The 16,176-nt window shown below is 49.2% G+C and overlaps 1 protein-coding gene across 1 annotated transcript in view; it reads left to right on the top strand.

The window, feature by feature from the left end:
* Wwc1 (WW and C2 domain containing 1) overlaps positions 1 to 15,389 on the top strand; it is a 150,020-nt gene extending 134,631 nt beyond the window's left edge. The window contains exons 18-23 of the mRNA XM_032914249.1: positions 2,473 to 2,602; positions 3,752 to 3,916; positions 10,890 to 10,982; positions 12,304 to 12,537; positions 13,365 to 13,486; positions 14,553 to 15,389. Coding sequence (XP_032770140.1) covers positions 2,473 to 2,602; positions 3,752 to 3,916; positions 10,890 to 10,982; positions 12,304 to 12,537; positions 13,365 to 13,486; positions 14,553 to 14,619 — 811 coding nt within the window. The 3' untranslated portion in view covers positions 14,620 to 15,389. The remainder of the gene's footprint in view (positions 1 to 2,472; positions 2,603 to 3,751; positions 3,917 to 10,889; positions 10,983 to 12,303; positions 12,538 to 13,364; positions 13,487 to 14,552) is intronic.
* The last annotated feature ends 787 nt before the right edge of the window (positions 15,390 to 16,176 follow it).

Below are 16,176 nucleotides of genomic sequence, written 5' to 3'. Positions count from 1 at the left end.
CTGGATGAGGCTGTCAGCCCGTGTACCTGTGAGGTGTCCACACTCCCCCCCAGCACTGTGGACGTTCTGAAGCAGCCAGGAAGGGCGGGTAATGAGTGAGTGGCTCCTGCAGATTCCTCTCTGCATTCGCTGCCCATGGATCTAGCAAAACTCCCCTTATCACAAGTTCCCTCTTTACTGGGGAGGAGTTTCCATCAAACAGAGGTTGACTGTCCCCACTGGGGAAGCCTGGGGGAGATGCTGTGTTTCCCCACAGTGCGCCTCACAGCAGACTGTGTTGCATCCTGCTTTGGCTGGGTTCTAGTGGCTCAGCATGGTGACTCTGCTTCACAGAAGCCAGGACCTGGCAGTCATGTACATTTTTGAGACGTCAAGATGGGGTGAGATGTAACCCAACATGTGCAGCCTATTAGTCTCACAGTTCCTTCCAGCCCTGAGGACCAGGGCACGGGTAGTAACATCACCAGAGTACCAGTGAGCAAACAGTACTATATGAACAGTTCGCTATAGGAATGGGGAAATTAATTTTTATTCTTCTTTCACCTCAACCAAAAGTTAATCTGGTTTGGATCGCAGAGCTAAAACATAAGCATGGAAACTCCGAAGCATCTAACGGAAGGAGTAGGAGATTCTGTTGACTGTGATGTGGCTTCGTGGTCGATTGTTTGCCTAGGCGTGCATAGGGAGGGTCCTGAATTCAATCCCAGGAAAGCCATAAAGAAATAAGTAATCAAGCCGGGCGGTGGAGGTGCGCATCTTTAATCCCAGCACTGGGGAAGCAGAGGCAGGCAGATCGCTGAGTTCAAGGCCAGCCTGGTCTACAGGTTAACTCCAGGACAGAGAAACCCTGTTTTGGGAAATAAGACAAAACAAAGCGAACAAAGGGTAGGGGTAAAAATATAAAAAAATTAGGGGCTGAGGGGCTCAGAAATGGTAGAGCATTACCTAGGGCCTTAAGGCCTGGGTGGTCCCCAGCTCGAAAAAAAAAGAACCAAAAAAATAAAAATAAAAAAAAAAAAGTATGGGTTGTCTTTTTACCTGGTTGGTCTGCATGATGCCCCAAAATATCTGCTAGATATCTTGGCAGAAACACATCCCAGCCGCACACTTTCCTACACTCAAACCCTCACATAAAAGAACACACAACACAATAATCTTAGATCCAATTGATAAGATATAATTGCCCACTTAAACATACAAAGCCCGGTACCATCCATCCCTTAGGAACATTAATAACAACCTGTAAATACACAGAGCAGAATCTTAACATCACCTGCCATGGCTTCTCACTCTCCGTCTCACTGTCCTAGTCTCCTCTTCTTCCTTCAAACTTCTCTCCCGCCCATCCTTCCTTCTCCTCCAATGACAGGCCTCCTTCTATCCTGTATCTGCCCCTCACCTGTACTTTACAAATTCAATGGGGAGAAGGTTCTGGTGAAGTCACCTGAGTTCTGAGTAAGTGACTAGACAGCTGTCCTTGGGGCAGTGGAATTAGCATCAAAATACAGATAACTTCAGGGCAAACTACAACAGGTGAACCTGATCCACCAATGGGTATCCTTATAAAAGGGGGGAATTTGGACACCAGAGGAGACACCAGGCACTTGTGAGCACAGAAAACACCAAGTGAAGACAGCAAGAAAGGTGCCGTCTTCTGCAAACTAAAGAAAGGAACCTTGGGAGAAGCCAAGGACATCAGAACCTTTGGATCCGTGGGAAATATAGTTCTGGGGTGTTTCACTTTGGTCACCTTAACCGATATTGCAGTGTCTAACAGAAATGACAGCCTGGTATGGAGATATCAAAGACTTGTCCATAGGTGTTCACAGAAGATTGGTGTGTGAGAGACAGCTGCAGTTTGGTGTTCAGAGATTGATGAAGTGTTAAACATACCACATCCGGTGGAATATTACTCAGTAATAAAAAGAAAATGAGCTACTGATGGTTGTAGGGCCTGGAGGGAACTTCAAAACATGCTCACAGATGCCAAGGATGATAGAGCATGAGTTGTCTGACTCTTCTTATATGAAACTCAAGAAACAGCTAGTTCAATCTACAATACCAGAAAGCACACTGGGGGTCACCAGGGAATCGAAGGGAGGCTATGTAGATAGGACACCTTTCTCATATGGAATGGTCTGTATCTTTAGCGCCCCCTTCTGGCTTGCATGGGCACTCGCGCTCACATGGCACACCTACACAAGAATACACACACACGCACACGCACATACACAAATTAGTAATAGAATTGGTTATTTTGTTTGGGTCCTAGAGGTAGAACCTGGAGCATCAGACATGCTAGGAAAGTGCTTTGATACTGAGCTCCAGCCTGCCGCATGTTGAAGGTTCTTTTGATAAATACCCTTACAATCGTAAGTCTTAGAGACCCTGCTTGGATACACTTCCGGGCAGGGGAGTAGAGGTGGAGTGATGTCTGGGCGGGGAAATAACCATAGCAACATGTCACCACAGGACGTATGAGGAAGAGGCCAGCGAGAATGAGGCCGTAGCTGAGGAGGAAGAGAGAGAGGAAGAGGAGGGAGAGGAAGATGTCTTCGCTGAAAAGGTCTCCCCAGAGGCAGAGGAGTGCCCAGCATTAAAGGTAAAAAGAGGCAGCCTGTGTCTCTATGTCTGGGCTGTCAGAAAAGGCTCTTGGCATCAGGGGACAGCTTTCCAAGTGGTCACTGGAGTCTCTGTGCTACGATTTGTATTTGGAGACCACGGTGCACCAGAAGGGGCTGACGCGTCCCTACCTTTTCTTCTGTCCTCTATGGCTTCCCTCTTTCTCTAATCACACCTCAAGCCCGTGCAGTCTCAGTTCAGGGCACGACTCTGCCCCTGAGTGGTTAGGTAGTCTTGGGTAGCTAACTTCATTCCTACCTACCCTCCATTTCGTCATCTATAAAATGTACATGGTAACACCAGCCTTGCTCATAGGCCTGGAGCTGAGACCTGTATTTTAAGTGCCCTCAGGATGCCTGCAGCTGACATACATGATAATCTTGAACAGAGCCCTGGGGCAGAGCTTTCAGTGCCTGGCCACTGGGTGGTGATGCCGCTATACTGAGTTCTCCCACCAGAGGGCGATCTGGTCACACTCAAGCATGTGCTGTAACTGCTAAGTTTCTGGGCAGTGTTTGTGTCCTCTCATGCTGGTGGCTGCTATAGAGATGGGGCGGGGGCTCTCTCTTCTTTCTTTCTCTCTCTCTCTCTCTCTCTCTCTCTCTCTCTCTCTCTCTCTCTCTCTCTCTGTGTCTCTGTGTGTGTGTGTGTGTGTGTGTGTGTGTGTTGACAGGATCTCACTGTGTAGCCCAGGCTGTCCTTGAACTCAGATTCCTGAGTATGGGGATTATAAGCTTATGCTACCGTGCTTCATCATGGTCCTATTTAGGTTTGCTATTTGCCTCCATGAGTACAGAAAATTATCAGAGTACTGGCTAGGACTCTGGGGACTAGGAGGTCTTGGGTGTAGCTGGTGCTTAAGTGTGCACACTAGAACCTGAGTGCCACCATGGCTTACAGGAGCTGGCGGTGCCTCCTCCAGCTCCCAGCAGTAGAAGAGAGGGAGTAGGCACACTGGTGATACTCAGAGTGGCTACTCCGGTAGGTGCAGCTGCTGGGGCCAGCCTTGGGAGAGCCCAAGAAGTTCATCTGTGCCTGTGGTCATAAGCAAAGTAATAGAGTTGCCAAGTAGACCAAGAGGGCCCTGAGACTCAAGGGACATTGATGTAAAAACTGACTTCTTCCACAGGTGGACAGAGAGACCAATACTGACAGCGTGACCCCATCCCCCACAGTGGTGCGCCCCAAAGACCGGCGGGTGGGTGCCCCCTCGCCAGGGCCATTTCTTCGAGGGAATACCATCATCCGCTCCAAGACCTTCTCGCCTGGACCCCAGAGCCAGTATGTGTGTCGGGTAAGCAAGCGACAGTGCCTTCCCCACCCCTCAGAGGAGCCAGGGGGTCTACTCCAACTCTGCATACAAGTAGGGGTTACTCTCACAGTGTGTCTTAGGTATCTGTAGGTTAACTCTATGGACTTCGGCTCCCTTCATGTGGAGTACACAGGCCCATTCCTTGGGCCTTTTTACTCAGTTGATGAAGAAAATCAGCTGTCATGTGGCCCTGAGTGACTTAATGGGTAAGAGCACTTGCCATGCAAGCCTGAGAGCTTGAGTTCAAATCCCCAGCACCCGTGTAAAAGCCAGACATAGTCACGTGTGCCTTTAACTCCAACACTGGTCTCAGAAACAGGTGGACCCCAGGACCTCACTACCAACCAACCTAGCCAAGGTTACAGGCTTTGGGGTCAATAAAAAGACCTTGTCTCTCCAGGTATAGAGCACAGAGTGGTAGAGGACCACACCCTGTGTAGTCCTCCAGGCTTCCGTATGTGTACACACATACACTACCCAGACAAAAAATAAGAAAGAAAAAAAAAAGAAGAAGAATATGCCGTTGGAGCCCAGAGGAAGAGGCAGCCTCACTTTTGATTTAAAATGTTGAAGGTACAAACAAAGGCACGAAAAGCCTAAGGCTGGAGGACTTGGAGTTTGAGAGTTCAAGGTCAGCCAGGGTTTGATGTGGGCCACCACCTCTTGTGGTGAATATTATTTGGGGGTTTCCATTCCCACCTTAGATTATTCAGTTCCCAAATAAAAGACACAACCCTTTGTGTTTATAATAAGCCTCAAAGCACTAGACCTGGGCAGATGTCAGCCCTCCATGCTCTTTTGTCTACTTTCCCATCCACAACCCCAAGGTAGCACTTGCCATATTCTCCCTGGGCCTCTCTTACTCCAACAGTCCGGTTCTCACGGCCATGTGCCCTGACCCACCTGCTCTAGGGCATCTTCTTCCCCTGTGACTTCCTCCTCCTCCTTAGTCTCTGCCTTAGACCTCAAGCCCTGGAACCTTCAGCCATGCCTACCTCTCTTCTGCCCAGCCATAGGCTGTAGGCATCTTTACTAACCAATCATGGATGACTTGGGGGGCAAGGTTTACACATGAGAGCTGGCATACTGAGCAGCCAGGTCTTGGAATACAGCATTTACCATTTGAATGCATGGAAGCACAGACCCACCCCTTACACCACAAAATACAACCAAAACCCAGTGCCTGGCTGAGTGTGACAGCCCACACCTGTGAGAGCTCCAGGCCATGCCAGGTTGGGGGAGGTGGGAGGGCACGAGCCTGCAGTACCAGCAGCCGAGAGGAACTGGCAGAAGGATCAGGGATTCTAAGTCATCCTTGGCTACCTAGCAATTTCAAGGCCAGCCTCGGGCTACATAAAATCCTACCTCAAAAAGAAATTAAGTGTTCTATGAGGGCAAAGGGGGTAGGGGGTAGATAAAGAGTGAGGAAGACAGCTAACTGTGATGGTGCAAGCTGTGACCCGGGACATAGGCTAAGGCAGGAGGATTCTCAGTTTAAGGATAGCAAGACCAGAGTGGGCTACAACCCTCCCACCTCTTGCAGCCCCATACCCCATATACCCTCAACAAGATACGTAAGAACTTACTAGCTTAGAGATTTAGCTTAATGAAGCAGACTGCTTGTCTAGTAGCGTGGCTTGTACAATGCCCTGTGTACTGGGAGTTTAAAAAAAATAAGGAAAGGCTTGGTAACCAGGCCTGTTAATCAACAGCAAAATCCTTCCTGTGAGCGTGAGCTTCCTTCCTTATTGTTCACTCGCTGCCCTCTCTTCCTGATGGCCACTTGCTGAGCTCGGGAGCCTTCCCTGCTGTATGGCCGGGGGGCGGGGGGGGCATCCTGCCACCTTCAGATGTATTAACAACCCTGTAGACCTGGGTTTTAACGACCCCGTAGACCTGGCCAGGAGCTTGCCGCAGGCTGTAGAAGCCAGTGCTTGCTTGTTTGTGTTTTGAGATACTGAGAATGAGCCTAGCTAGGCTTGTCCACGCTGGGCAGGAACTCTGCCTCAGCCCAATTCCTTTCTTCAATCGATCTCACTGTTAACATTTCCAGCTTGAAGAAATTTAGAGATAATAAGTGTTTGACATTATATTCCACTTCATTGGAGGGGTAGAAAGAGTAGAGGAAGGGACCCTTTGAGACCACCCCCCAGGCCACATCATCTCTCATGGCAGGAATTGGCCCAGAGCTGAGCTCTGCCTTCCATCCACTAGCTAGCTCACTCTCTCTCTCTCTCTCTCTCTCTCTCTCTCTCTCTCTCTCTCTCTCTCTTCCAATTGCCACCCTGTAAGGTCCTCACCTCTTTCCTGACTATCCAATTCAAAGAACCTTTTCTGGGCCAGCCTGCATAGAGGGGTCCGGGTGCCTACCAAGTCCAAGGGGTCAGTCATTCTGGTTGCCTGGGCTCTAGAACCATCTGCAGCCTGCCTTAAGGGAAGCATACTTGGGAAGCCCAGTCCTGGGCTGAAGTGATGCTTGCTACCTTCCCTGCCCAGAACCTTCCAGATCCACTGAGTAGTAAGAATCAGTAGAAACAGCCTTCCTTTCTACTCTCTGATTCAGAAAGCACCACACACTCCTGGCCGTCAGTTTTGGAGAGGGGAGGGGACTATCCCAAGGAGCCCATCTCCATGAGACGTCATGGGAAGCTTCCTCTTTTCATCACCTCAAACTGCAAATTAGATTGGCGTAGTTCCCCCAGAAAGCCTCCCCTAAGATCCTTCCCAGTGAAAACTGAGGCCTCCTCTTCTGGGTGAAGGCTCAAGCTGATCATTCCAGCCGATCGGCATCTGTGGGAGCAGTGTGGGGAACCCTGAAGTCACGGAACACCACTATTGAGGGCCCTACATTCTACTGAAGGGTGCCACGGCTTAGTCAGCTCACAACTGTAGGGAGAAAAACCAGTCAGTGCTTCAGGCAGGGGTGGGGTTAGGGGGGTGACCAAAGGAGTCAGAGAAGCCTTTGGGGTAATAGCTAAGACCTCAGCTTTTGCAGATCAACTACCTCATGAGCATGCAGTGAAAAATCAAATAAATGAATGCCACTCCTCAGAACAGGCCAAGGGAAATCAGTGGTTGGCTACACCAGGGGAAATTAGTGCTTGTTTATCATCCGGATTAGCATATAGATAGCTGAGATGTTGTTGCCCTGGAGAAGTGAAGTGTTAACTCGTTTGTACAGCCCGCCCATCCATTAGTTACATAGTAGCCAACTCTCCTCCTTCAGTGAATGTGTGTCTGTGTGAGCATAGACACCGGGTGCAGGTGTCTGTGGAAGCCGAACTAAGCTGTTGGATCTCCCCGAAGTGGAATTGAAGTTGTGAGCTGCCTGACATGGGTACTGGGAACTGAACTCAGGTCCTCTGCAAGAGCAGCTTAACCACGGACCCGTCCGTCCAGCCCCAATAGCCATCTGTTATCAGTGCCGTGGTTTCCCAGTACTTACATTCAAAATGACCCAAAAGACAAGAGCAGTGGGGTCTGCCATTGAGGCCATAGCCGTCCAGACTTCCTAAGGGAAGGCAAACATTCTGACTTGAGGAAAGAAAAACTGTTATATGCTAGTTACTGAGATCTGTAGGAAGTTATTTCCAACCTCTGTGTTTTTATGAATCAAAGCTTAATTGTTATGTGTGTATGGGAGAACCATGTAAACTCGGGAGACAGTGTTGTCTGTGACTTCAGGTGTCTGATGGCACCTAGGACTGGGCACTCTATCCCAATGCCTCTGTCAGTCTCCTGCCACCACGGGCCACACAAACTCTAACTGGACTGCTGTTTTCTCCACTTCCCCTGGGAGCATCCCCCTGAGATGCTGGCCGGTGTGGTGCAGTCATGCAACACAAGCAACTAGCCCGCCTAAATGGGAAAGGCCCAGCGCTGGCAAACTCTGCTGAATTGAGATTCAAAGCCCAGGGCAACTGCACGAAACCGACAGGCTAGTACCGGGGCTAACTGATCTGTAAGGATCTTGGAAACAAGACCGAGGCCGTCAGCTTCTCTACCGAGAGACCAGCCTCGTTTCTGACTGAGAATCACAAAATGCACTTTTCTGTCCTAGGCTGGAGTTGCACTTTAAACCAACCAAAAAAATGTTTTTTTAAAATTTTCTTTATTTTTATTTTTCAGTGTATGTATATGTATATATTGTGTGGTTGGAATGTAATGCCCCTTGAGTGTGTGTTTATGTGTATGGTTGGGATGTGTGCATACTGGTACATGTGTGTGCATAGAATATATGCATGCTTCCATACGTGTGCACCAAGGCCAGAATAGGACATCCAGTGTCCTGTTCTATCACTCTTGCCTTATTTCCTTGAGACACCATCTCTGACTAAACCTAGAGTTAAGCTGGCAGTGATCCTCCTGTCTCTACCCCAGGAATTCTGGGCTTACAGGTACACATGTGGCCACTCCTGCCTTTTGACATGAGTGTCGGGCAGCAAATTCTATTATCCACTACGCCGTCTCCACAGCCCCAAAATGTTTTCTTATTATTAATCTTACAAACTACACTAAAAGGCCCATTGCATTTGTACCCATTTTGTAGATGGGAAAACTGAGGCTCCAGGAGCCCGCCTACTTGACTTTAGGGCGGAGAGCTAGTGGCTAACTCTGGAGCTTGCCACTTGCTGCCATTCATCCTCACCTCCTCCAAGGTTTCCCATGGCCTGATCATCGCTCCTCCCGCTAGCTTCATGACACTTACTTAGTCACCCCGCCTTGGATTTCTGTGTCCAGGACAGGGACAGCGAATTCTGTTTCCTGCAGCAGTCCACCACACCTGTATGTTTTCAGCAGCACTTGTCATTGGCTTTGACCAAGTGCACACAGTCCTCTGACTTTCTCTCCCGGGACCTTATTTATTTATTAACTACTGTTATCTTATAACACACAGGAATTAAACCCAGGGCCTTGTCCTCCAGCACCCAGGTATAGCCACAGTCTCTTTTACTTTCTATTTTGAGACAGACTTTCATTCTGTCACCCACGCCAGCCTCAGGCAGATTCTGACTTTGTAATCCTTCTGCCTCGGCCTTCCGACAAGCAGGAGCTACTGGCCTGCAACCACAAGTCTGATGCTCCCTGTGACGTGAAATCACTGTAATTCTCTGCCTCCTCTTTCCCTGCTTTGTGAGATAGAAGCAGGTGAAAAGGCAATGATTCGCTATCGTGTTTGAGATTAAACCTATTAGAATGTCTGGAAATAAGAGGAAGTGACTTTAAAAACTTGAACGATGGGATAGCTGTGTGATTCCAGCATTTAGGAGGTGGAGCTGGGAGAGTCCGGACTGGCTTCAACTCATAGCTGGTCCAGGGCCAACCTGGGCTCCATGAGACCTCGTCTCCAAAAACTAGAACGAACAAAAACGTGAAGTTCAAGAATGAATGTGGTCGGGGTTGGGGATTTAGCTCAGTGGTAGAGCGCTTGCCTAGCAAGCACAAGGGCCCTGGGTTCGGTCCCCAGCTCCGAAAAAAGAAAAGAAAGAAAAAAAAAAGAATGAATGTGGTCTTCCCTGTTGTCTAATAACTTTGATCTTTAATATATAAACCTGGGTCTTAAGGATCAACTTCCCTGATAACTTTTATTGAGGAAGTATGACACACAGAAATTAAAAGCCAGGGCTGGAGAGATGGCTCAGTGGTTAAGAGCACAGACTGCTCTTCCAGAGGTCCTGAGTTCAGTCCCCAGCACCCACGTGGTGGCTCACAACCATCTGCAATGGGTAAACCTCTTCTGGTGTGCATGAAGACAGCTACAGTGTACTCATATACATTAAATAAATACAGATTAATAATAGCCACCTCTAATTGAAACACTTAAGTGTGAGGCCGTCTTCAAGTCCCTCACACAACCAGTACGAGTCTCTCCATGAGTTCCACAGTGCTGTGCACAGTTTGGGTCTGGGTTAGCATGGAGTCTCCGGTTGGTGATCTCTGCTTGTGAATTGTGAAGCCACCTTTGTCTCTCGGGAACGTTTGTCTGAATGAAGCTATAACTAAGTCACCGAGCGTGGAGTTAGGGGCTCCGCCCGCGTGCTCACCACGATCGCCCTGTGTGTGGTCTGCTTTAGACTCTGCCTGGCATGGGACTTTTATCTTTAATAATGATGACTAGCCCCAAAAATAATGACACCACTAGCTTCTCAGTAGAGACCCACAGCGGTGACCCGACAGCTGCCAGTCAGATGCAGTAGCACAGCGCACATTTACCCCTCCCCTTTAGGAAACAAGACCCAACCAAGAAATCACCCCGTCCTCAGGAGAGTGGGGGCCTCTGGGGAAACATGGAAAATGGCCGATGGAGGAATATGAGTGGGGAAGGTGGCTGAGCCCAACTTTTGCAGAGTCTTTCTCTACATGGGTGTGTCTCCTCTGCCTTGGGGTACCCTCTTTCCCCCCACCCCATCTCTCTTTGCTTGCAGCACTGAAGACCTGACGTGTGCTCAGCTCATGCTGTACCACTGAGCTCTATCTCTGGTCCATGTATCTGTCTCCATAGTGGTTCTTTTTAGGTCACTACAGGTGGACTCTCTAGATGACAGGAACAAGTGGATGTAGGCAGCTCTGCGTGGTAGGACAAAAGTACGTCTTACAGTGATTCCGCCTTGTTGCACCCTGCAGAGCAGCTCTTCGATGGCTTTGGGTGGACTCTATGACTCGTGAGCTTCTAGGCCCTGTACGAAACATGGTGGCTGTCCTCGCACAGTGCCATGAGGATGCAGCGAGGTGTCCATCCCATCTAATTCATGTGGAGGCAATGGCTCACGCCACACCTACGGGGGACGGGAAGTCCAAGCAAAACCTGGAATGAGAAGCTCCGTGTCTGGGTGGAATTTGGGGAGGCGATCTCGTCCTGTTCCCGCTGAACCGTTTTTTTTTTTGGGAGGGGGCGGGGCATGGTTCCAGAACACACCCTGCCCATGCCTGACTTCCTCTGCCTTCTCTCCTGCAGCTGAATCGAAGCGACAGCGACAGCTCCACGCTATCCAAGAAGCCACCCTTTGTTCGAAACTCCCTGGAGCGGCGCAGCGTCAGGATGAAGAGGGTAAGCGGCACCTTGACGCTCTTTCCGTGCCCCTTGCTCTTCTTGGCAAGTCCACGGGCTGTGAGGCTGCCTTCAGGGATGGATTGGTCCAAAAATGGAAATAATTCCAGCAGGTCTCTTGCCCCTTCTCACAACACTTCTCCTGACACTTGGCTGAACAACCTCCTCTTCCTCCTCTTCCTCCTCCTCTTCTTCCTCCTCCTCCCCCTCCTCATCCTCCTCCTTCCTCCGCCTCTGCCTCTGCTGTTTTTGCTGCTTCTCCTTCTCCTCCTCCTCCTCCTCTTCCTTCTCCTCCTCCTCCTCCTCCTCCTCCTCCTCCTTCTCCTCCTCCTCCTCCTCCTCCTCCTCCTCCTCCTCCTCCTCCTCCTCCTCCTCCTCCTCCTCCTTCCTCCTCCTCCTATTCCTCCTCTTCCTCCTCCTTCTCCTCCTCCTCCTCCTCCTCTTCCTCCTCCTCCTCCTTTATGAAATATGTTGCCCTGGCCGTATTGGAATTCTCCTATAGATCAGACTGGCCTCAAATTTATAGAGATACCCTGCCTGTGCCTCCCAAGTGCTGGGGTTAAAGGCATGTGCCACCACTGTCCCCACTCTTTACATTTTTATTGATTCTTTGTAAAGTTCACATCGTGCACCCCAATACCACTCATTTTCTAGTCCTTCCATAGCAGCCTTCCCCAAAAGAAAAAAAAAATTTAATTGTAAAAATGTAAAAAAAAAAAAAAATCAACAAGAAACATCATGCCATGGAAGCTGTGGTATGTCTCAGCCAAATTCTTTTTTTTTTTTTTTTTTTTTTTTTTTTTTTCCGAGCTGGCGACCGAACCCAGGGCCTCGCGCTTGCTAGGCAAGTGCTCTACCACTGAGCTAAATCCCCAACCCGTCTCAGCCAAATTCTTAAGCCGAGTCTGGCCACTGGAGGTACACGGTCAAGAAGATGCCCAGTATGATGTGCACTGAGACAGAACCCGAGGGCAGGGTAGCGTTCTGGCCCCGTTCCCAGAATCACTGCAAATGCAGTAAGCGCTGCGCAGGAATCCCAGCTCTTCCCTGCGCCTCACCCACTCTAACCTGGAACCCAGGCTGTGTAGATGCTAACAGTTGAGCCTTCCGAGGGCTGTTGTAAAAGAGGGGAACTGGAGCGGCAGGACAGCGAGGTCCCTTGTGCACGGGACACGTGCTGTGTGACCGTGAGAGTGTTTTCTGTAAGGGGAGGGTGCCTGCACATAAAGGAAGGCTGGCGTTGGGGTTCGGGGGACTCGGATCTGTGGAATTTCTGGGCTAAAGCCTCTGGTGAGCACGGGCGTCATCTCCTCCCCCGCAGCCTTCGTCCGTCAAGTCGCTGCGCACAGAGCGCCTGATCCGCACCTCGCTGGACCTAGAACTAGACCTGCAGGCCACGAGGACCTGGCACAGCCAGCTGACTCAGGAGATCTCAGTGCTGAAGGAGCTGAAGGAGCATTTGGAGCAAGCCAAGAACCACGGGGAGAAGGAGCTGCCACAATGGCTGCGTGAGGATGAGCGCTTCCGCCTCCTACTGAGGATGCTGGAGAAGAGGGTAAGTACTTCCGGCTGGCTGCCTTTCAGTCGGCCCCCTGAGGGGTTGGGACCTGGGAGGCCCTTGGGTTCCCTCTACCAGTGTTTCTGTGGATATTTTTTAATGTGAGTGCTTACGATTGAGCCCCACTCACCATGAATCCTTCATCAGATACAGCAAGCCACCTTATCCAGGTGGGCCATGCTCGTAACAGAAGGCTGAAGCAGGAGAATTACCAGGAGTTCAATACCGCCTAAACCATATACTGAATTCTAATTTAGATGACTAAGCTCTAGTGAAACCCTGTCTCAGATACAAATAAACAAGAAACAAAAACCACAACCAAAACAAAACGGTTCAACAAATGAAGGCTGGAGAGATGGCTCAGCGATTAAGGGCACTGACTGCTCTTCCAGAGGTCCTGAGTTCAATTCCCAGCAACCACATGGTGGCTCACAACCATCTGTAATGAGATCTGATGCATGCAGGGATACATGCAGATAGAGTGCTCATACACATAAAACTAAGTGCATTTTTTTAAAAAAATTTAATAAAAAAAAATCAAAAGAAAAACCAAAAAATGGAGTCATTTTCTTGGTCTGTAAAATTAGAACGACTGTAAAATCTCCCCTCCCCGACACCTGAGGAGCAGGTAAGAAGCAGACTTCCCTAGGCGTCTCCCATCACATTCCCTTCAGACACACATCCGGGCTTCCAGTCAATACTCAGTCCTCGGGGAGATGATTTGAGCATAGCCCATTATCCTTCTACACAAGGCAGACCCTAGGTTCAGACTCTGCATTGCTGACACCGAGCCACGCCACGCCCTCGTTTGCTTTGCCTCACAGGTGGACCGCGGGGAGCACAAGAGCGAGTTGCAGGCCGACAAGATGATGAGGGCAGCTGCCAAGGACGTGCACAGGCTCCGAGGCCAGAGCTGTAAGGAGCCCCCGGAAGTGCAGTCTTTCAGGTGAGTGGATGATCCCAGTCTGACTCCTTCCGCTACCCTGCCGGCCCACCTGGTCCTCATCGCCTTTGCTCACCCTGCTCCTGGGCACTGTCTGCCCCTGTGGCTAGCAGAGCTGTAACCTACACGGGAACAGATGCTCACCCTCCGCCATGCTCCCGTAGCGCTGGGAGCACCGTCGTGCTCTGTTACGGTACAGCTCAGCCCAATTCGTGAGGCCCTCTTGTTTAATGAATGAGCCACCTGCTTCATCCTTTCCTCTCAGACTTCCCAGTACTGGTGATTGCAGGGGCCTGTCTGGCGATAAAAGGGGAGTGGGGTGCAATGGATGCTCTCCTAGTTTCCTGGCTCTGCTTGCTTGCCTGCCTCACAGAATCACAGCTCTGTGCTTGCCTTGCTGGGCCTACACATGTCACTTGGTGCGGGGCTTCCAATACAAAGGGATTTAGATTCATCCTACATCCACTGTGAGTTCAAGACCAACCTTTGTTCCTTTCCTCAAACACACAGGAAAACCAAGAATAAACTAATGTTCATGTACACACACACACACACACACACACACACACACACACACACACACACATGCATATATGTGTGTATGTGTTTCCTGCATTGGGCAAAAGGTACTTGATCATGCTAATGGGTCAGGCATGATTTTGTCTCCTGTGTCGCTCGCTGCAAAGGTTATCTGACAATGTGTGGTTTGTTGTTTGTTTTTAAAAATGGGTCTATATGGCTAAGACCTCAAAATCACGGACCCATGATTTATCCATCAGCCTCTCAAGATGCTGGGACTAGAGGCGTGTACCACCATGCTCAGCGTACACAGATTTCAGATTTCACAGCCAGACTTCAGGCATGCTAACAGCATTTAATAGTGGCCAGGGCTATCACTAAATATCCTACGGTATATAGCAAATGGATTGGGTGTAGCTCAGTGGCAGACTGTGTGCTTGGCATGCATAATGCCTATACACACACACACACACACACACACACACACACACATATCACACACACACACACACACCGCAAGTGAGGTTGAAACACCTGTTTTCCATCACAGGGAGAAAATGGCATTTTTCACCCGGCCTCGGATGAACATCCCAGCTCTCTCTGCCGATGACGTCTAACCACCAGAAAAGTATTTCCTTTCTTGCACGGACCATGCTGTGAAGGCTGACTGTGACTAAAGTTATTTATGAGGCATTATGTGAAGGTACCGAGTCACAGGTCCCCGAGCGCTCTCGTTGGTTTGAAGACAAACAGATTTTTTTTTTTTTTTAGTTCAGGTTTTCTTGATATTATTTAAAAAAAAATGACAAAGCAACCATAACAACAACAACAGCAACAACAAAAACCAAACAAACAAACAAACAAAAAACCAGCATTAAGATGACAAGATTGTATAGTTTGTATATTTAGGAATGTATTTTTGGGAAAGAATTTAAATGAACTAAAGCAGCGTTAAGCGGCTGCTAGTCTTAAAATTGTCTAGAGTTTTCTTTTTGTACAGCAACAACTTTTAGAGGTTTCCCTGCAATAAAAAAAAAAAGTCGCATTTGAAGGGCGATAATCCTCCGAGGAGGTCCCGCAGGTGGCACGGCACAGCTAACCTGTCCTAGTTAACATTATTTTGTACAATAATACAAAGAGGAGGATGTACAGAAATCATGGGGGTGTCGCAGACTGTCCGCGGATCTTTGTGAGCTTCGATGTGTCTTCGTGTGGCCACCTGACCTGAAGCAGGCAGCGTGAAGCTGGCTGGGCAAGGCCAGCCCAGACAGGCGCCAGGCCACGCCCATCTCAGATACCCAGTGACGCTGCTGCGGGAGTGAGGGGAGGGCCGCAGAGAACTGCGTTTGGATCTCTCGCTATCAATAAAGTGGCCTTTTAAGAAAGAGCTTCTTGTCATTTGTCTGCCTCGAAGCCTTCACTTTTATTTCCTTGGTTTCACTCATCTCCCAATCCTGGAAACTGTTGTTTTGGGGGTTTTTTTTCCGATTTTCTTTTATTTTGTACGTTACAGTTATTTGTCCGTTAGGTTAATGTGACTACTCGGCTCTTTTGGAACCTAATGCCTGATGGCGTATGTCTGTCATCCCAGAACCTGGACAGTGTCCACCTTTAGGGGTTCGGGACCTTCTCAGCTGTATGAAAACCTGTCCTTAAAAACTGAGCCTGGAGAGATGGCTCAGGGGCTAAAGGCACTGGCTGCTCTTCCAGTATTCGATTCCAAGCACCCACACAGTGGCTCGCAGCTATATGTAATTCCAGTCCCAGGGATCTGAAACACCCCCCCCTCCTTCTGGCCTCTGTGCTACCAAGTATGCACGTGGTGCACAGACACGCATGCACACACAATTCCCATGCACATAAATAAATGATTAAAGGGACATGAGAGATGTCCCAGAATGCTTACTGCTCTTCTGGAGGACGGACGGCTGGTGACCAGCACCCACATCAGTCCACTCACAACCACCTGTAACCTACAGTCATGCTCATGTGCTCATACCCACATACACAAATACACGTAATTAAAACTGATAAAAAGCTTAAGCCTCGTTTTATTATTTTAAAAGACAGTGCCTAACCCTACCAAATTCAAAGACTACACAGTAGCCAGAGAACCACATCTTTCCCATCACCACAGACCCAGACGCTGAAAGTTAATTTTTAGCTCGTTTATC

Source organism: Rattus rattus, chromosome 9, assembly GCF_011064425.1.
Source record: "Rattus rattus isolate New Zealand chromosome 9, Rrattus_CSIRO_v1, whole genome shotgun sequence".
Classification (NCBI taxonomy): Eukaryota; Metazoa; Chordata; class Mammalia; order Rodentia; family Muridae; genus Rattus; species Rattus rattus.
The sequence above is the reverse complement of the archived record's forward strand: the minus strand, read 5'-3'. Positions and strand labels throughout refer to the sequence as shown.